This window comes from Pseudophryne corroboree, chromosome 3 (assembly GCF_028390025.1).
Source record: "Pseudophryne corroboree isolate aPseCor3 chromosome 3, aPseCor3.hap2, whole genome shotgun sequence".
NCBI classification, from domain to species: domain Eukaryota; kingdom Metazoa; phylum Chordata; class Amphibia; order Anura; family Myobatrachidae; genus Pseudophryne; species Pseudophryne corroboree.
Window position 1 is genome coordinate 603,357,408 of NC_086446.1, and position 21,055 is coordinate 603,378,462.

General features: G+C 46.7%; 1 protein-coding gene across 1 annotated transcript in view; it reads left to right on the forward strand.

The window, feature by feature from the left end:
* The first annotated feature begins 953 nt into the window (after nucleotides 1-953).
* LOC135057350 (uncharacterized) overlaps nucleotides 954-21,055 on the forward strand; it is a 108,259-nt gene continuing 88,157 nt past the window's right edge. The window contains exons 1-2 of the mRNA XM_063963239.1: nucleotides 954-993; nucleotides 8,118-8,591. Of these exons, the coding sequence (XP_063819309.1) occupies nucleotides 954-993; nucleotides 8,118-8,591 (514 nt within the window). The remainder of the gene's footprint in view (nucleotides 994-8,117; nucleotides 8,592-21,055) is intronic.

Sequence of the window (21,055 nt, forward strand, 5' to 3'; positions counted from 1 at the left end):
GTGCGACGGAAGAACCCATCGCACACCCCGTTAGCTGTAGGTAGTAGCTGCCATTGAACATGAAGAAATTATGCTCCAGTGTGAAAGTTAATAGCGTGAGAAACAGATCGATGTCTGGTCCCTGGTACAGACCGTTCCCAGTGATTAAACGTCTCACCGCTTCTACCCCTGCTGTATGAGGAATAGATGAGTGCATTGCTGTTATTAATCTGATACATTATCATGCATGCACTAGCAGCTTTTATAATACATACATATTAATAAATGGGCCCAGATTATGCACTCTCTAATAGTTAGCCAAGCCTCTATGGTGGATGGCTGCACCACTAAGCATGGGCCCCTACCACTGCATTCAACCAGTGGGCTCTCAATGGCACAGTCCAACTCTGCATTGGACCCTGTTTTTAAATACAGTATTTACCTTTGGGCTATGCAATAGTTCCTCCCACCAGCAACCAGCACATGGCGGCCAATGGAGCTATCCAATTGTAGCTCCATGCAGGTGCAAATCGCTGCCTGTGTCTGCATTTCAGCTTGAACACCCCCCCCCCCCCCCCTTAGGGGTGGTGAGCTGAAATGATTGAAGAAGTGACCCATTGGGCACCTAAACTGCACTTTTCACGATAGCGCCCAACACATTGGTAGGGTTTAGCTGCTTTACACGCTAAACCAGACCTCTATGGGTGCGTTCAGTGCAAAAACACCATAACACTGCGTTCTTCTCTCACTTTACACAGGAGATCGGGCATGATAATCAATTGAATACCGCCCTTTATATTATACTTGTTCATTTAATTGAAATTCTTTATGAGTACATATTACTACTATCATACTATGTTACTGTAAGGTAAATAGCCTCTTCAATCGCTTAACACTGTTTAAAGAAGTGTAGTAAAGTTTAAATACATCTAGTAATATCAAACAATTCAGAGAGGCAAACAATAATTACAGAGATGGCTAGTTCACACAAGCAAACGTCCTGTCCTTGTGCTAGTAAGTCTAGAATTCCACTGGGATCATTTTGTTACTGGCCCCATGATTGGAATATATTTATAGATGCACAAAAAAAGCTTAGCTGGTTGTTGCCACGAAGAGCTGGATTGTTGAGTATTGATCTTTTTATGTCTGTTGCTACTGTTTTTAGATTGTTCCAAGCATTTGAAGTTACCCATGGCAACCAATCAGTGTTGAGGTAACATTTATAAAGTGCAGTCTATAAATTATAGGTAGCAGTTGATTGGTTGCCAAGGGAAACTTATCCACTGGCTCACTTCTCCACACTTTCACTGATTCATGATTGGCTGGTACTTTATCTCCGTCCACTTTCTCTCTATCCAAGGCTTAGTTAATAGACCCATATGTGAGATAAAAACTTTGTGTTTCAGACCCGGAAGAAGAACAAAAGAAAACTTAAAAGTGTTAAAAGCAATAAACTTGACAGGTGACACTGAATGGAATGAAGTAAGATGTGAACATGAAGGGAGGGTAGGGTTTGAGTGGAAAGGATTGGCAGTGAATACACTGTAAATGCAGAATATGTATTTATCATGCGAGAATGAGGAAAGGAGTATTACAATTAGGTCCAAGGTGTCTCTAGGATATGGGGTGCATGTAAGGAGGATATGGGGTTGGTTGGCAATAAAAATAAGAATTTACTCACCGGTAATTCTATTTCTCGTAGTCCGTAGTGGATGCTGGGTACTCCGTAAGGACCATGGGGTATAGACGGGCTCCGCAAGAGACTGGGCACTCTTAAAAGGAAGATTAGGTACTATATCTGGTGTGCACTGGCTCCTCCCTCTATGCCCCTCCTCCAGACCTCAGTTAGGGAAACTGTGCCCGGAAGAGCTGACATTACTAGGAAAGGATTTGGAATCCAGGGTAAGACTCATACCTGCCACACCAATCACACTGTACAACTCGTGATAACTATACCCAGTTAACAGTATGAACAATAACTGAGCCTCTCTCAACAGATGGCTCATACAATAACCCTTTAGTTAAGCAATAACTATATACATGTATTGCAGAGAGTCCGCACTTGGGACGGGCTCCCAGCATCCACTACGGACTACGAGAAATAGAATTACCGGTGAGTAAATTCTTATTTTCTCTGACGTCCTGATGGATGCTGGGTACTCCGTAAGGACCATGGGGATTATACCAAAGCTCCCAAACGGGCGGGAGAGTGCGGATGACTCTGCAGCACCGAATGAGCAAACTCAAGGTCCTCCTCAGCCAGGGTATCAAACTTGTAGAATTTTGCAAAAAAGTGTTTGAACCCGACCAAGTAGCAGCTCGGCAAAGTTGTAAAGCCGAGACCCCTCGGGCAGCCGCCCAAGAAGAGCCCACCTTCCTCGTGGAATGGGCTTTTACTGATTTAGGATGCGGCAGTCCAGCCGCAGAATGTGCAAGCTGAATGGTGCTACAGATCCAGCGAGCAATAGTCTGCTTTTAAGCAGGAGCACTCAGCTTGTTGGGTGCATGCAGGATAAATAGCGAGTCAGTTTTTCTGACTCTAGCAGTCCTGGAAACATAAAGTTTCAGGGCCCGGACTACGTCCAGCAACTTGGAATCCTCCAAGTCCCTAGTAGCCGCAGACACCACAATAGGTTGGTTCAAATGAAACGATGATACCACCTTAGGGAGAAATTGGGGACGAGTCCTCCATTCTGCCCTTTCCATATGGAAGATCAGATATGGGCTTTTACATGACAAAGCCGCCAATTCTGACACACGCCTAGTCCAAGCTAAGGCCAAAAGCATGACCACTTTCCACGTGAGATATTTTAGCTCCACGGTCTTAAGTGGCTCAAACCAGTGGGATTTTAGGAATCCAACACACGTTAAGATCCCAAGGTGCCACTGGAGGCACAAAAGGGGCTGAATATGCAGCACCCCTGTAACAACGTCCGAACTTCAGGCAGTGAAGCCAGTTCTTTTTGAGAGAAAAAGTGATAGGGCCGAAATCTTGGCCTTTATGGATCCTAATTTTAGGCCCATAGTCACTCCTGACTGTAGGTAGTGCAGGAATCGACCCCCCTGGAATTGCTCTGTAGGGCCTTCCCAGCCACACACCAAGCAACCTATTTTCGCCATATACAGTGAAAAAGTCTTGCTGTCACGTCTTTCCTAGCCTTTATCAGCGTAGGAATAACTGCATCCGGAATGCCCTTTTCCGCTAGGATCCGGCGTTTCATGCCGTCCAACGCAGCCGCGGAAAGTCTTGGATCAGACAGGGTCCCTGTTGCAACATGTCCTGACTGAGAGGCAGAGGCCATGGGTCCTCTGAGAGCATTTCTTGCAGTTCCGGGTACCTAGTCCTTCTTGGCCAATCCGGAGCAAAGAATATTGTTCACACTCCTCCGTTTATTACAATTCTCAGCCCTTGGGTCTGAGAGGAAGAGGAGGGAATATATAGACCGACTGGAACACCCACGGTGTTACTAGTGCGACCACAGCTATCGCCTGAGAGTCCCTTGACCCAGCGTAAAACCTTTTTTATCTTTTTATTGAGGTGGGACGCCATGTAGTCCACCTGAGGCAGTTTCCATCAATTTGCAAAACTGCGTGAAGACTTCCTGATGAAGTCACCACTTTCCCGGGTGGAGGTCGTGTCCACTCCCGGAATGAACACTGCTGACAGTGCGCTTACTTGATTCTCCGCCCAGCGAAGAATTCTGGTGACTTCTACCCTCGCCACCCTGCTACTTGTGCCGCCCTGGCGGTTTACATGAGCCCCTGCGGTCTGACTGGATCAGAACCGGTTGGTCGCGAAGCAGGAACTCCGCTTGACTTAGGGCGTTGTATATGGCCCTTAGTTCCAGGATATTGATGTGAAGGCAAGTCTGTTGGCTTGACCACAAACCATGGAATTTTCTTCCCTGTGTAACTGCCCCCCACCCTCGGAGGCTTGCATCCGTGGTCACCAGGACCCAGTCCTGAATGCCGAATCTGCGGCCCTCGAGAAGGTGAGCACTCCGCAGCCACCACAGGAGAGACACCCTGGCCCTAGGGGATAGGGTGATTAACCGATGCATCTGAAGATGTGATCCGGACCACTTGTCCAGTAAGTTCCATTGTCCTTGCATGGAACCAGCCGAAGGGGATGGCCTCGTATGATGCCATCATCCTTCCCTGGACTCGAGTGCAGTGATGCACTGACACTTGTTTTGGTTTTCAATGGATTCCTGACCAGTGTCATGAGCTCCTGAGCTCTCTCTATCGGGAGATAAACCCTCTTCTGGTCTGTGTCTAGGATCATGCCTAGGCGAGGCAGATGAGCTGTAGGAACCAACTGCGACTTTGGAATATATAGAATCCAGTCGTGTTGCCGTTTCACTTCCAGAGAAGGTGATACGCTGTCCAGCAACTGCTCTCTTGATCTCGCTTTTATGAGGAGATCATCCAAGTATGTGATAATAGTGACACCTTGCTTCCGCAGGAGCACCATCATATCCGCCATAACCTTGGTGAAATTGGTAATGACAATCCCGTACCGCAATTCTGAGGTACGCCTGATGAGGTGGATAAATGGGGACACGAAGGTATGCATCCCTTATGTCCCGATTCATTTCAGGCATGCAATGACCGCTCTTAGCGATTCCATCTTGAACCTGAACCTTTTCAGGTATATGTTCAGGGATTTTAATTCAATATGGGTCTAACCGAACCGTCTGGTTTCGGGATTATAACATGGTCGAATAATAACACCCTCTTGTTGAAGGAGGGGACCCTTGACCACCACCTGTTGAAGATACAATTTACGAATTGCAGTTAACACTGGCTCCCTCTCTTGGGAGGAAGCCCACCGGGTCCTCGGTGAGGGGCATCTTCTCACAGTCCAGCCTGTATCCCTGCGATACAATTTCTTTTGCCCAGGGATCTAACAGGGAGTGAACCCACTTGTGGCTGAACTTACGAAGGCGTGTCCCCACCGGGCCTAGCTCCCCCTGTGGAGCCCCAGCGACATGCGGTGGATTTTTGTAGAGGCCGGGGAGGACTTCTGTTCCTGGGGACTAGCTGTGTTGTACAGCTTCTTTCCTCTGCCCCCGGCTCTGACAAGAAAGGACGCACATCAGACTTTCGTGTTTTTTTATTCGAAAAGCTGCATTTAATAATGTCGTGCTTTCCTATGCTGTGCAGGAATATAAGGCAAAATATCAGAATTACCAGCTATAAAACTGTGGAGACCAGGCCCGAGAACCTTTCTCCACACAATCCTCAGCCTTCCATATGCCTCTTATGTCGGCATCATCTGTCCAATGTATATTCTACAGGACACGTCAAGCAGAAATCGACATAGCTTTTGTCACTAGGACCCAGTATACTCATGTCCCTTTGGGCATGCTTTATAATTATATATCTATCTATCACTTAAGACAGCATCTTAAAATATTTATATGCATACTAGGGTCTCAATCTCTGCTGATAAGGTACCTGTCCACGCTGCCACAGCGCTATAAACCCATGCCGACACAATCGCCGGTCTGGGTAGTATACTGGAATGTGCACGCTATCTGCAGGATCCCTGAGAATAGCTAGTGCAAACAGGACACCCAAGGGAAAGATTCTCAACACATCCTGGCCCTAGTGGGGAAAGGATACAGCCTGAGAATTCTCTTGTGGGAAGCTGCCGTCTCTTGTCTGGAGATTCCCGCTCTTTTTCCTCATGGGAGGAGGGAAATTTACCTCAGCATTCTTCCCCTTAACATGTGTACTCTCGTGTCAGGGACAGATGAGTCATCAGTGATATGCAAATCATCTTTTATTCCAATAATCATATATTGAATATCTTTTAGCCCTCTTGGCTGTAACTTTGCATTATCGTAGTCGACAGTGGAGTTAAACTCCGTGTCGATACTTTGTTATTTTGGATAGTGAACATAGAGAGACTCTGAAGGACTCTGTGACATAGGGACAGACCAGGGTAGGTTTCCTTTCTGTTCCCTAACCATTTGTGCAATAATTTTACCTCAGCACTTACACATATCCAAACAGGTGTCGGCGTTGTTGACGGAGACACCCTCCCACACACTTATCCGCTCTATCACCTCCTTAGAGGAGCCTTTTACCTCAGACATGTCGACACACGCGTACCGACACACCACACACACAGGGGATGCTCTATTTGAAGACAGTTCCCCCACCAGGCCCTTTGGAGAGACAGAGAGTATGCCAGCACACACCACAGCGCTATATAATACAGGGATGTACACTATACTGAGTGATTTTTCCCCTATAGCAGCTTATATACACAGTTTTGCGCCTAAATTTATGTGCCCCCCCTCTCTTTTTTACCCTTTGTGTACCAGGATACTGCAGGGGAGAGCCTGGGGAGCTTCCTTCCAGCTGAGCTGTGAAGAGAAAATGGCGCCGGTGTGCTGAGGAAGAAGGCCCGGCCCCCTCAGCGGCGGGCTTCTGTCCTTTTATGTACTTTAATGGCGGGGGTTAATGCACATATACAGTTTATCAGACTGTATTATGTGCTTTTCGCCAAGTAAGGTAATCTAATTGCTGCCCAGGGCGCCCCCCCCCAGCGCCCTGCACCCATCAGTGACCGGAGTGTGTGGTGTGCTAAGGGAGCAATGGCGCACAGCTGCAGTGCTGTGCGCTACCTTAATGAAGACCGGAGTCTTCAGCCGCCGATTTTCAACTTCTCTTCGTTCTTCTGGCTCTGCAAGGGGGGCGGCGGCGCGGCTCCGGGACCGGACGACCGAGGACTGGGCCTGTGTTCGATCCCTCTGGAGCTAATGGTGTCCAGTAGCCTTAGAAGCACAAGCTAGCTGCAAGCAGGTAGGTTTGCTTCTTTCCCCTCAGTCCCACGTAGCAGTGAGTCTGTTGCCAGCAGATCTCACTGAAAATAAAAAACCTAACAAATACTTTCTTTTCTAGGAAGCTCAGGGGAGCCCCTAGGGTGCATCCAGCTCTGGCCGGGCACAGATACTAACTGAGGTCTGGAGGAGGGGCATAGAGGGAGGAGCCAGTGCACACCAGATATAGTACCTAATCTTTCTTTTAAGAGTACCCAGTCTCCTGCGGAGCCCGTCTATACCCCATGGTCCTTACGGAGTACCCAGCATCCACTGGGACGTCAGAGAAAAGTATTGTGATAGCAATGGGCTGCAGGCAGCAGTACAAAGTAAAATTATGGAACAGATTGGAACTACAGTATGTTTGAAGGCACATAGTTTGTATAAGGGGCTTAGGTGGTCATTCCGAGTTGATTGCTTGCTAGCTGTTTTTAGCAGCTGTGCAAATGCTATGCCGCCTCCCACTGGGAGTTTATTTTAGCTTAGCAGAAGTGCGAACGAAAGGATCGCAGAGCGGCTACAAAGTTTTTTTGTGCAGTTTCAGAGTAGCTCAAAACCTACTCAGCGCTTGCAATCACTTCAGACTGTTCAGTTCCTGTTTTGACGTCACAAAGACACCCTGCGTTCGCTTAGCCACGCCTGTGTTTTTTTGAACACTCTCTGAAAACGGTCAGTTGACACCCAGAAACGGCCACTTCATGTCAATCACTCTGCGGCCAGCAGTGCGACTGAAAAGCTTAGCTAGACGCTGTGTGAAACGACATCGTTCGTGGTAATAGTATGTCGCGTGTGCGCATTGCACCGCATACGCATGCGCAGAAGTGCCATTTTTTTCCCTCATCGCTGCACAGCGAACGAATGCAGCTAGCAATCAACTCGGAATTACCACCTTAGTGTACATAGAAACTACAGGAATTGCATGGGGGAATAAATGTAGCTAGATTTGGTGCTACGCGGCAATAATAAGCAAAGTACATTTCTTTTGCTAGTTGTACATAGAGAACTTTAATATGTCTAGAGCACCCCACACTTCTCTAAGTTGAGCGCATACAGAAGGTTGAACTCAACTTTTGATGGGCAAAAAGTTATTGTGGGTCAAAAAAACTTCCAATGGACCATCACAAACAAAATGAAAAAAAATAATTGAATCCAAAGATGACGTTTAATGTAATAATTGCCCTTACAGTATATTGCAGATATATTCAGATTTCTTCTTAAAAGTGTGTTATCCAACATCTTTAATCTATATCACAGTGATACATTAAACAATAATGTGAGAGAATCTTTTTATATATTTTTCCACAGGTGGTTTAATATTCCATGAACTATTCTGCTATGATGTCTATGTAGTCTCGGCACCAGCCCCACAAAATACAAAGCAAAAGCAAATTGATGAATATATGACTGACAACATTGTGAATCCTCTTGAGCAAGATGGATTTAAGTGTTACTTTGGCTCCAGAGACATACCTGGAGGAGAATTTGTTATACAGAGCTTAAGTAAGCCAATCACCATTATCCCAATAACCATTGTACCAGTCTACAAGGATAGGCGTTTCACAGCACATCGGAACCTTCTTCTAAGACCAGATTATTTGGACAGAATTGTATTTCTCTTGTTTGATTCAACAGAAGTTGAACCTCCTGCTGTTGCAAGAAACAGTTTCTCAATCGCATTCAACGATAAGCACCTATTACGGAAGCTGATCCAAACAATTGAAAAAAGGAGCAAACAGATTCCACTAGATCACAGGAGAAAAAAATTTGGGAATGATCCTGGTAAGAATCAACATTCTAAACACATATTTTGGAAGATGTTAATTGTATAAGAGCATAATAAGGAGTCAGTGATCTCTGTGGTCACATACTTTCTCTAACGTCCTAAGTGGATGCTGGGGACTCCGTAAGGACCATGGGGGGGATTAGCGGCTCCGCAGGAGACTGGGCACAACTAAAGAAAGCTTTAGGACTACCTGGTGTGCACTGGCTCCTCCCACTAAAACCCTCCTCCAGACCTCAGTTAGATTTCTGTGCCCGGCCGAGCTGGATGCACACTAGGGGCTCTCCTGAGCTCCTAGAAAGAAAGTTTATTTTAGGTTTTTTTATTTTACAGTGAGACCTGCTGGCAACAGGCTCACTGCATCGAGGGACTAAGAGGAGAAGAAGCGAACCTACCTGCTTGCAGCTAGCTTGGGCTTCTTAGGCTACTGGACACCATTAGCTCCAGGGGGATCGACCGCATGGAACTGGCCTTGGTGTTCGTTCCCGGAGCAGCGCCGCCTTCCCCCTTACAGAGCCAGAAGCAAGAAGAGGTCCGGAAAATCGGCGGCAGAAGACTTCTGTCTTCACCAAGGTAGCGCACAGCACTGCAGCTGTGCGCCATTGCTCCTCATACACACTTCACACTCCGGTCACTGAGGGTGCAGGGCGCTGGGGGGGGCGCCCTGAGCAGCAATAAAAACACCTTGCCTGGCAAATATATCACAATATATAGCCCCAGAGGCTATATATGTGATAAATACCCCTGCCAGAATCCATAAAAAAGCGGGAGAAAAGTCTGCGAAAAAGGGGCGGAGCTATCTCCCTCAGCACACTGGCGCCATTTTCTCTTCACAGTGCAGCTGGAAGACAGCTCCCCAGGCTCTCCCCTGTAGTTTGCAGGCTCAAAGGGTTAAAAAGAGAGGGGGGGCACTAAATTTAGGCGCAATATTGTATATACAAGCAGCTATTGGGAAAAATTAACTCAATATAGTGTTAATCCCTAAATTATATAGCGCTCTGGTGTGTGCTGGCATACTCTCTCTCGGTCTCCCCAAAGGACTTTGTGGGGTCCTGTCCTCAGTCAGAGCATTCCCTGTGTGTGTGCGGTGTGTCGGTACGGCTGTGTCGACATTTTGAATGAGGAAGGTTACGTGGAGGCGGAGCAGAGGCCGATAAATGGGATGTCGCCCCCTGTGGGGCCGACACCAGAGTGGATGGATAGGTGGAAGGTATTAACCGACAGTGTCAACTACTTACATAAAAGGCTGGATGACGTAACAGCTGTGGGACAGCCGGCTTCTCAGCCCGCGCCTGCCCAGGCGTCTCAAGGGCCATCAGGGGCTCAAACAACGCCCGTTACCTCAGATGGCAGACACAGATGTCGACACAGAGTCTGACTCCAGTGTCGACGAGGTTGAGACATATACACAATCCACTAGGAACATCCGTTACATGATCTCGGCAATGAAAAATGTGTTACGCATTTTCTGACATGAACCCAAGTACCACATAAAAGGGGTTTTATTTTTGGGGAGAAAAAGCAGCCAGTGTTTTGTTCCCCCATCAGATGAATGAATGAAGTGTGTAAAGAAGCGTGGTTTCCCCCGATAAGAAACTGGTAATTTCTAAAAAGTTACTGATGGCGTACCCTTTCCCGCCAGAGGATAGGCCAAGTTGGGAGATATCCCTTAGGGTGGATAAGGCGCTCACACGTTTGTCAAAAGGTGGTACTGCCGTCTTAGGATACGGCCACCTTGAAGGAACCTGCTGATAAAAAGCAGGAGGCGATCCTGAAGTCTGTATTTACACACTCAGGTTATATACTGAAACCTGCAATTGCCTCAGCATACATAGTGCTGCTGCAGCGTGGTCTGATACCCTGTCAGATAATATTAATACGCTAAGACAGGGATAATATTTTGCTAACATTGAGCATATTTAAGACGTTGTCTTATATATAAAGGATGCACAGAGGGATATTTGCCGGCTGGCATCCAGAATTAATGCAATGTCCATTCTGCCAGGAGGGTATTAGAAACCCGGCAGTGGACAGGTGATGCTGCCTTTAAAAGGCACATGGAGATTCTGCCTTATAAGGGTGAGGAATTGTTTGGGGATGGTCTCTGGGACCTCGTATCCACAGCAACAGCTGGGAAGAAAAATTTTTACCTCAGGTTTCCTCACAAAAGCCTAAGAAAGCATCGTATTTTCAGGTACAGTCCTTTCGGCTTCAGAAAAGCAAGCGGGTCAAAGGCACTTCCTTTCTGCACAGAGACAAGGGAAGAAGGAAAAAGCTGCACCAGTCAGCCAGTTCCCAGGATCAAATATCTTCCCTCGCTTCCTCTGAGTCCACCGCATGACGCTGGGGCTCCACAGGTGGAGACAGGTGCGGTGGGGGCGCGTCTCGGGAACTGCAGGGACCAGTGGGCTTGCCCACAGGTGGATCCCTAGGTTCTGCAAGTAGTATCACAGGGATGCAGGCTGGAGATCGAGACGACTCCCCCTCGCCGTTGCCTCACATCAGCCTTGCCTGCTGCCCTCGGAGAAAGGTAGTACTGGCGGCAATTCACAAGCTGTACTTCCAGCAGGTGAAATCAAGGTACCCCTCCTTCAACAAGGCCGGGGTTACTATTCCAAAATGATTGTGGTACCGAAACCAGACGGTTCGGTGAGACCCATTCTAAAATTGAAATCCTTGAACACTTATATACGAAGGTTCAAGTTCAAAATGGAATCGCTCAGGGCGATTATTGCAAGCCTGGAAAATTTCAGGGTATCACTGGACATCAAGGATACTTACCTGCATGTCCCTATTTACCCTCTTCACCAGGTGTACCTCAAAATTGTGGTACAGGATTGTCATTACCAATTCCAGACGTTGCCGTTGGTCTGTCCCCGGCACCGAGGGTATTTACCAAGGTAATGGCCGAAGTACTTATTCCGTACTTGGACGATCTCCTTATAAAGGCGAGGTCCAGGGAGCAATTGTTCGTCGGAGTAGCACTATCTCGGGAAGTGCTACAACAGCACGGCTGGATTCTGAATATTCCAAAGTCGCAGCTGCTTCCTACGACGCGTCTACTGTTCCTGGCTATGGTTCTGGACACAGAACAGGATGAAAAGGGTTTCTCCCGGAGGAGAAGTTCATGGAGTTGGCGTCTCTAGACGGAGACCTCCTAATACAAATACAGGTATCGGTGCATCAATGCACGCGAGCCTTGGGAAAGATGGTAGCTTCTTACGAAGAATTTCCATTCGCCAAGTCCCATGCAAGGATCTTCCAGTGGGATCTGTTGGACAAGTGGTCCGGGTCGCATCCTCAGATGCATCGGCGGATAACCCTGTCTCCAAGGGCCAGGGTGTCGCTGTGGTGGTGACTGCAGAGTGCTCATCTTCTAGGGGGCCGCAGATTCGGCATACAGGACTGGGTCCTGGTGACCACGGATGCCAGCCTTCAAGGCTGGGGGGCAGTCACACAGGGAAAAAACTTCCAAGGCCTATGGGAAAGTCAGGAGACTTCCCTACATATAAATGTTCTGGAACTATGGGCCATTTACAATGTCCTAAGTCAGGCTAGACCCCTGCTTCAACACCGGCCGGTGCTGATCCAGTCAGACAACATCACGGCGGTCGCTCATGTAAACCGACAGGGCGGCACAAGAAGCAGGATGGCGATAGCAGAAGCCACAAGGATTCTCCGATGGGCAGAAAATCATGTGTTAGCACTGTCAGCAGTGTTCATTCCCGGAGTGGACAACTGAGAAGCAGACTTTCTCAGCAGACACGACCTCCACCCGGGAGAGTGGGGACTTCATCCAGAAGTCTTCCAAATGATTGTACACCGTGGGGAAAGGCCACAGGTGGACAGGATGGCGTCCCGCCTCAACAAAAAGCTACAAAGATATTGCGCCAGGTCAAGGGACCCTCAGGCGATAGCTGTGGATGCTCTGGTAACACCGTCGGTGTACCAGTCGGTGTATGTGTTCCCTTCTCTACCTCTCATACCCAGGGTAATGAGAATAATAAGAAGGAGAGGAGTAAGAACTATGGCCCTTATTCCGAGTCGTTCGCTCGGTATTTTTCATCGCATCGCAATGAAAATCCGCTTAGTACGCATGCGCAATATTCGCACTGCGACTGCGCCAAGTAATTTAACAATGAAGATAGTATTTTTACTCACGGCTTTTTCATCGCTCCGGCGATCGTAATGTGATTGACAGGAAATGGGTGTTACTGGGCGGAAACACGGCGTTTTATGGGCGTGTGGCTGAAAACGCTACCGTTTCCGGAAAAAACGCAGGAGTGGCCGGAGAAACGGGGGAGTGGTTGGGCGAACGCTGGGTGTGTTTGTGACGTCAATCCAGGAACGACAAGCACTGAACTGATCGCACAGGCAGAGTAAGTGTGGAGCTACTCTAAAACTGCTAAGTAGTTTGTGATCGCAATATTGCGAATACATCGGTCGCAATTTTAAGATGCTAAGATACACTCCCAGTAGGCGGCGGCTTAGCGTGTGTAACTCTGCTAAATTCGCCTTGCGACCGATCAACTCGGAATGAGGGCCTATACTCATTGTTTCGGGTGGCCAAGAAGAGCTTGGTACCCAGAACTCCAAGAAATGATCTTGGACAGGGGCCCTGTCTGTTCCAAGATTTACCGCGGCTGCGTTTGACGGCATGGCGGTTGAACGCCGGATCCTGAAGGATCCGGAAGAAGTTATCCCTACGCTATTTAAAGCTAGGAAAGAAGTGAACGCAAACCATTATCACCGCATACGGCGGAAATATGTTGCGTGCTGTGAGGCCAGGAAGGCCCCAAAGGAGGAATTTCAGCTAGGTCGATTTCTGCACTTCCTACAAGTCAGAGGTGACTATGGGCCTAAAATTGGGTTCCATTAAGGTCCAGATTTCGGCTCTATCGATTTTCTTCCAAAATAGAACTGGCTTCACTGCCTGAAGTTCAGACTTTTGTTAAGGGAGTGCTGCATAGTCAGCCCCCGTTTGTGCCTCCAGTGGCACCGTGGGATCGCAACGTAGTGTTGGATTTCCTGAAGTCGCATTGGGTTGAGCCACTTAAATCCGTGGAGCTACAATACCTCACGTGGAAAGTGGTCATGCTGTGGGCCTTGGCGTCGGCCAGGCGTGTATCAGAATTGGCGGTTTTGTCAAAAGCCCTTATCTGTATTTTATATGGATAAGGCGGAATTGAGGACTCGTTCCCAATTCCTTCCTAAGGTGGTAGCAGTTTTTCATGTGAACCAACCTATTGTGGTGCCTGCGGCTACTTGGGACTTGGAGGATTCCAAGTTTCTGGACGTAGTCAGGGCCCTGAAAAGTATATGTTTCCAGGATGGCTGGAGTCAGAAAAACTGACTCGCTATTTATCCTGTATGCACCCAACAAGCTGGGTGCTCCTGCTTCTAAGCAGACTATTGCTCGCTGGATCTGTAGCACGATTCAACTTGCACATTCTGCGGCTGGACTGCCGCACCCTAAATCTGTGAAAGCCCATTCCACGAGGAAAGTGGGCTCTTCTTGGGCGGCTGCCCGAGGGGTCTCGGCTTTACAAATTTGCCGAGCTGTTACTTGGTCGGGTTCAAACACTCTTGCAAGAGTCTACAAGTTTGATACCCTGGCTGAGGAGGACCTAGAGTTTGCTCATTCGGTGCTGCAGAGTCATCCGCACTCTCCCGCCCGTTTGGGAGCTTTGGTATAATCCCCATGGTCCTTACGGAGTCCCCAGCATCCACTTAGGACGTTAGAGAAAATAAGATTTTACTCACCGGTAAATCTATTTCTCGTAGTCCGTAGTGGATGCTGGGCGCCCATCCCAAGTGCGGATTGTCTGCAATACTTGTATATAGTTATTGCCTAACTAAAGGGTTATTGTTGAGCCATCTGTTGAGAGGCTCAGTTGTTATCATACTGTTAACTGGGTATAGTATCACAAGTTATACGGTGTGATTGGTGTGGCTGGTATGAGTCTTACCCGGGATTCAAAATCCTTGCTTATTGTGTCAGCTCTTCCGGGCACAGTATCCTAACTGAGGTCTGGAGGAGGGTCTTAGTGGGAGGAGCCAGTGCACACCAGGTAGTCCTAAAGCTTTCTTTAGTTGTGCCCAGTCTCCTGCGGAGCCGCTAATCCCCCCCATGGTCCTTACGGAGTCCCCAGCATCCACTACGGACTACGAGAAATAGATTTACCGGTGAGTAAAATCTTATTTTTTCCCTGTAAGTAAGTCTTTCATAGGATCAGAAGCACACATTAAGTCACATATATATCCAAGGCAATAATCACAACATAACATTAATTCAGTGGATGATGACATAGGAGTTAATTTACTAATATTGCATTCAGGCGAATGTTAAACACTGACCAATGGCAAACACTCATAAACAAGGGTTTAATTGGTTGAATATCTCTGTGTAAATTTTGCACCTAAATGCAATGTTAGTAACTGCAACCTACCTTGATTGTAAAAGACCACAACGTTATTACTAATAATTTATAATTCAAATTAAATGCTGCCAGGACATGGTAGAAGTTTTGTACTTCAGAAGGCCATGGTCATTTTTCATATTTTTTACTTACCCCAGTTTACTGTAGGTCTCATTGCTGTGTAGGGATGTAGTTATGTGACCTTCGGTCACTAACCCCTGTGGACACATTTCTTTTTAGAAACAACATATACATATATTTCTTCAAAACAAGTTATTCAATAGTATTATTAAGAATTCTACATAAGTATGATGTACCTCAACTCTGTGCTCTTGAGATATACGTCTGTATACTAGAAACGCACATCACTTTCTACCCACGTTTTGCTGGTCCCATCCAGACCCAGGGGAGGTCCTTGGTACCAATGGGGAAGGGTAGGGGAAATGGTGATGCGCCTAACACCATCATGGTCTGGCACATCGCTGCAAAACGCTGCAATTTGTGACATCACACAGTTGTGACAGGGCTATAATGACACAATTTGCTGATAGCGTGCTACCTATAACCTATCACTTGGGATGTGGGAAATATATGGGTTTGCGCTATTGTCCTGGAAATTTGGGTACTGTATACTCAACATTGTGGTCACCTGGATATTCTGTTTACATGTATGCTATATGGAGCGGCTGCAAACTCTCTAGTGGAGCAGTTTGCAAATGGTACAACCTCCTATGACTTCAGTACCACCCTTCTAATTATAAATATATGCTTCCATTATTCCCTCATTGATGAAATGAAATGTAATTGCAAAATAACAGGGAAGCTGATACAAGTGCATGGCGTATAGATGTTCAATGATTCGCCATTCTATCTGAAAACTTTGTCTCAGTCATTCCAAAATATCTCAGTCCGCATGGACAAATCAACATGTAGTTCACATGATCTGTGGTGTACGTTATATGGTGTTTAATTCTTATCTTGTATCTGAACCATAGTAGAACCTTATTTAATGTTATGCCCCAAAGTAGTGCCCTAGTTTCTTTTATGAATCGCTGTAGTGCTTAAGTTCACCCTATGTCACATTTCAGAGCTGCTAGTACACATTATGCCGCACAGTATCCCCAATTCACATTATGATATATATAGTGCTCCCATTTCATATTGTGCCTCATTACAGTGCCCCGGTTCATGTTACATAACATTAAAATGCCCTCCAGTTCATTTTATACCACACTACAATGAGCAGGTCCAGGGGCATACCTAGATATATTGCAGGACCCAAGGAAAAAGTTTGAAAGGACCCCTACGTACCAACCAATGGTGAAAAATGTATATAACACATGTAACTTTGACAGGGAAGGTGGGCCCCTCACAGCTCTGGGCCCCATAGCAGATGCACTGTCTGCACTTATGGTAGCTACGTCCTTGGGCCCCTTCGCAAACCTATAACAATAGGGCAACATCCAACAAGGTCTAAAGGGGCTTTCTGCCCTCGACAGGGCCATGAGTCCCAACTGGTGGAGAACGGGGTAGTGGGGTGGAATAACCTCTAAGGCACCCCCCCTTTCAAGAATCACCTCACATAACCCCACTTCATCAATCACCTCACAGCACTCTCCCTCATCCCCTCTTCAATAAACAACTGATGCATACACTGTTCAGTATCAGCAAAATTACATTAGATGCCTCCTTGTCCAGGGTTACTTCTCACCTTTCATTGCTTCCAGCCTCCATCCTAGGATAGGCCCTCTCAGGCACCGCCATTCCTGGGATTGTCACAAAGAAAAGTTCTGCGGGCTGTGAATTGTAGTTTAAAATGGATCCACGTTTCATGCTATTTGTAGACCGTATTATTCCCCCCATGAAATTGCTCCCTTCAAAATGGCCGGAGTCTACATTCATCCGCAAGCTGATGTGCATGAGGCACAATGCAAGCTTGCCGACCAAATGTTAGGGGTGGAGAAAGGGACACGGACTACCCCATTATTGTCCTTGGGGACTTTAACAAGGACATTTTTTACTTGCGATCTCCCCAAATATAAACAGCTAATTAAATGTCCAACCAGGGAGGTTCTTCTCTCTCTACACTAACAGCTGCACCTCTAGCCACCCATCAGTCAACTCTTGAAGTTTGCAGATGACACAACCCTAACTGGATTAATCTCCAATGGGGATAAGTCAGCCTGCAAAAGAGAAGTTGATTACTTGGCTTCTTGGTGCAGCCAAACCACCTGGAGCTGAATGCTCAAAAAACTGTGGAGATGGTAGTAGATTTCAGGAGAAGCCCAGCGCTGACTGCCTCCTCATCATGTGTGATTTCCCAGTTAACTCTGTGGTGTCATTTAGATTCTTTGGGACTTTAATCTCCTTATATGGGAGGAGAACATCACCTCCATCATTAAAAAGGTGCAGCAGAGGATGTTCTTCCTGAGGCAGCTGAAGAAATTCAACCTGCTGCAGAAAATGATGCCTCAGCTCATCGATCACCGTCTGGCACGCTGCTTTCAATGCCAAAGACAAAGGCAGACTGCAGCAGATCATATGGTCTTCTGAGGTTATCATCTGCAACCTGCCATCTCTTCTGGATCTATACCACTCCAGTACCAGGAAGAGAGCAGGGCAGATCATCGCCTACTCTCCCCAACCCCAGTCACCACCTCTTTCTGAGATTGCCATATGGAAAAAGGTTTCAGTCTACCAAGATCAAAACCCCACATCACATGAACAGTTTCATCCCCATCGTAGCGGGGCTCATCAACAAGCCCCCTGCCTCTCACTGAGTATGGGATTTACACTCCTATCTCACCCCCACACTTGCTTATACAAGTGCAATTATTATATTGTATTTATATTTATTGCCATTTTTGTTTTTTAAGGCTTTTTAGCTATGTCTTGTTTGTGCACCAACCTCACAAAGTTAATTTCCTTGTATGTGCAAATGTACTTGGCAATAAAGAGAATTCAATTTACAGAGCTAGACTGCAACCTCTAGCATTTCTATGCAACCTCTAGCAGCAATGCTGTACTACAGTAGAAGCCTGGTTGTCATGATGTTATCGATTTTGTTGAAAAATCCAATCATTAAAAAAAAAAGTTGGTTTGAGGTCCCTCTAAGATTAGGGGCCTTGAAGCTTTAGGGGCCATTAAACTTAAGCTTCATTAGCTTCAATGTAGATCTGCCATTACCCTTCGCACTTTTTCCTATATCAGGTCTGAGAAGAAGCAAACTTGAAACCGCTTGTTAACAGTTGTGTAAAGCAGACCTCAGCCAGTACAGTGTGATTATTATACTGTACTATTTGCTTGTCTCAAATAAATATTTTTAGTACTTTCCATGTTATGGAATTCATGTCATGGAATGGCAGATTTCAGATTACAGTCAGTCCATTAAGAACATAAGAGTCTTGATGATCTTTTCTACTGAGGGAGTAAAATCTGAGACATTGGGCCGGATGTAATGCATTGTGAGACGGCCAGAGCTTTGAGATTCCTGCTGAACTCGTACGTTTTTTTTTGAAGCAGCAATCATTTACAAGGCAAAACCAACCTGGTCTTGCCTTGTAAATGTTTTCTGCTTTAAAAATCGTATGAGTAGCCAAAATGTCGGAGCTTCGGCCGTCTTGCACTGGTTTATATCTGACCCTTAGTTCATGATAGCCAGATTGATACATGCAGGCAGGGGCATATCTACCTCTTTGGCTAGGATGGTACTCGCTAGGGGCGCCGGCCTATGGGGGGCACCATCCAGTGATGCCACTCACAGCCAGTAGGTAGAATCCTGTCGTAGGCTACTGTGACAGTTCCCGGCTAGGATGCCCCAGTCCTACCTCCTGAGTGACAGCTCTGTGGACCGGCCAATAACCGCTCCTCCCACCCTATCTCTCAGCTGGACTGAATGACTGCAGAAACAGCCAATCAGCTGAAACCATATCCAGCCACCTCACCTTTTGATGACTGACGGCGGTGCAGACCAATCACCAGCTGGCACAGCTCACAGAAGCTCTGTCAGAGGTGCCAGCTGCTGATTAGTTTACGACATCATAAGTCATCACTGGGCCTCTGGTATAACCATCTGTATAAGGAGCACTGCAGTAGCTACTAACTGCTCAATGAGTCTGTATCTGCAGAGCATCACATAACAGGGGGGCTCCCTCTAATATGGGGTCTGCAGAGCTTCACATCATAGGGAGAGGGCTGCACCTGATATGGGATCTGCAGAGCATCACATCATAGGGAGAGGGCTGCACCTGATATGGGGGTCTGCAAAGCATCACATCATAGGAAGAGGGCTGCCCCTGATATGGGGTCTGCAGAGCATCATATCAGAGGGGGGGGGGGCTGCACCTGATATGGGATCTGCAGAACATCACATCATATGGGAAGATCTGCACCTGATATGGGTTCTGCAGAGCATCATATCATAGAGAGAGAGATGCTCTTAATATGGGGTCTGCAGAGCATCACATCATATGGGGACTCCACCTAATATGGGGGTTACAGAGCATGTGCATATCTTTAAGGGGTACTACTGTGTGGTGGAGCATGTATAAGGGATACTACTGTGTGGTGTAACGTGAGTAAGGGCTACTACTGTGTGACCTGATGTGATTCAGGGGACTACTGTCTGGTGAACTGTGAATAAAATACATTTTTGTGTTGGTATAATTTGAACTGGCACTAATGAGTCCACGTTCCTTTATTATTTTATTTATGGGGGGTGCCAGTCCCTTATATTGCCTGGGGCGATGGGACCCCTAGATACACCTCTGCATGCAGGGGTGAAGCTAGGCTTTCTGACACTCAGGGAATTTTTTGGGGGGAATATTGTGTTGTTCCCTGGAATGCCTGTACCTGTTTTTGATTGATGAGTCAAAGCCATTGAATGATGGTTTAAATTTTAGCACATCTGCCATCCCCATGCACCTGTCAAGATGACCTTGTTCAATTTCCCAAAATCCACAATTTCCTAAAATCCACATGTGCTACCACCTTTTTTGGGTACTAACTTAACCCAGCTATCCATAAACTGTTGGAGGACACATTAGGAGCATTTCAATTCAGTGCAATGTTGAATAGCACCATAATTGAGTGCCTGGAGCTATTCAATTGTCTGAATCACACCCGGCACTTAAGTTGGGAGATGCCAATGCACATGCTAAGCCCACAACTAGCACCATACTGTAGCACTAGTTATGTTGGATTTCTGTGTGCTCTTAATTAGGGTGCAGGCAGAAATCCTCTAGTCACGGGTTTACAGCGCGGTTAATTGAATAGCTCTGTGCACTCATTCCCAGCACTATTCAACATAGAGAGGCTGAATTGATTTTCCCCCAATAACTCACATTTCCAGCATATCATCAACCTCTAATTTACCCATAGCTGACACTTCCAAACCCACCCTGTTTTAGTACAGCCTAATCAGCTGCAAGCAGTGTGGAGCGGCCAGATCTGGTGATAAAATGGGTCCTTTGAATCTCCAATACTCTTTGCATCTACTGTTGCTGACTCATGGACAAATGGGTTACAGTAGAGACTTAAGTCTGTTTATTTGGTGGGTACCTAAACATCTGTGGGAACTGTCTAGGGATTCCGCATAATTAACCATACCCTGATGTTCAGTTATTATACTGTATATGGACCCTCCTGTGAGGATTACAGATTGTTCTTGAGGATTGGGTCTAGCACCATCACTTTTTGGGCAATAGCATATGTGATTATCGCCAGCTCCTTCCATGTTGTCATGAGCCAACTACATAAAACACAGCAGTCTTTCTCATAACTTTGATAAATACTCCAGCATAGTAACTTCAAGTTCCTGGAATGTCCCCTCCCAGCTTTCCTGGACCATGTCACATGTCCCTTGTACCCTCCGCCAATACATCAGCTGGAAGGTAGAGAACCTGGTGTAGTCCTGCCATACTTCGTAATACTCAAACAGCTGCTGCAGTTACCTCCCATCTTCTCTCTCCATGTCAATATACACTGACAGCTATTGCATAAGGGTCCCAATGTATGGGTGCCAGTGCCAAAGCTACAGGATACGT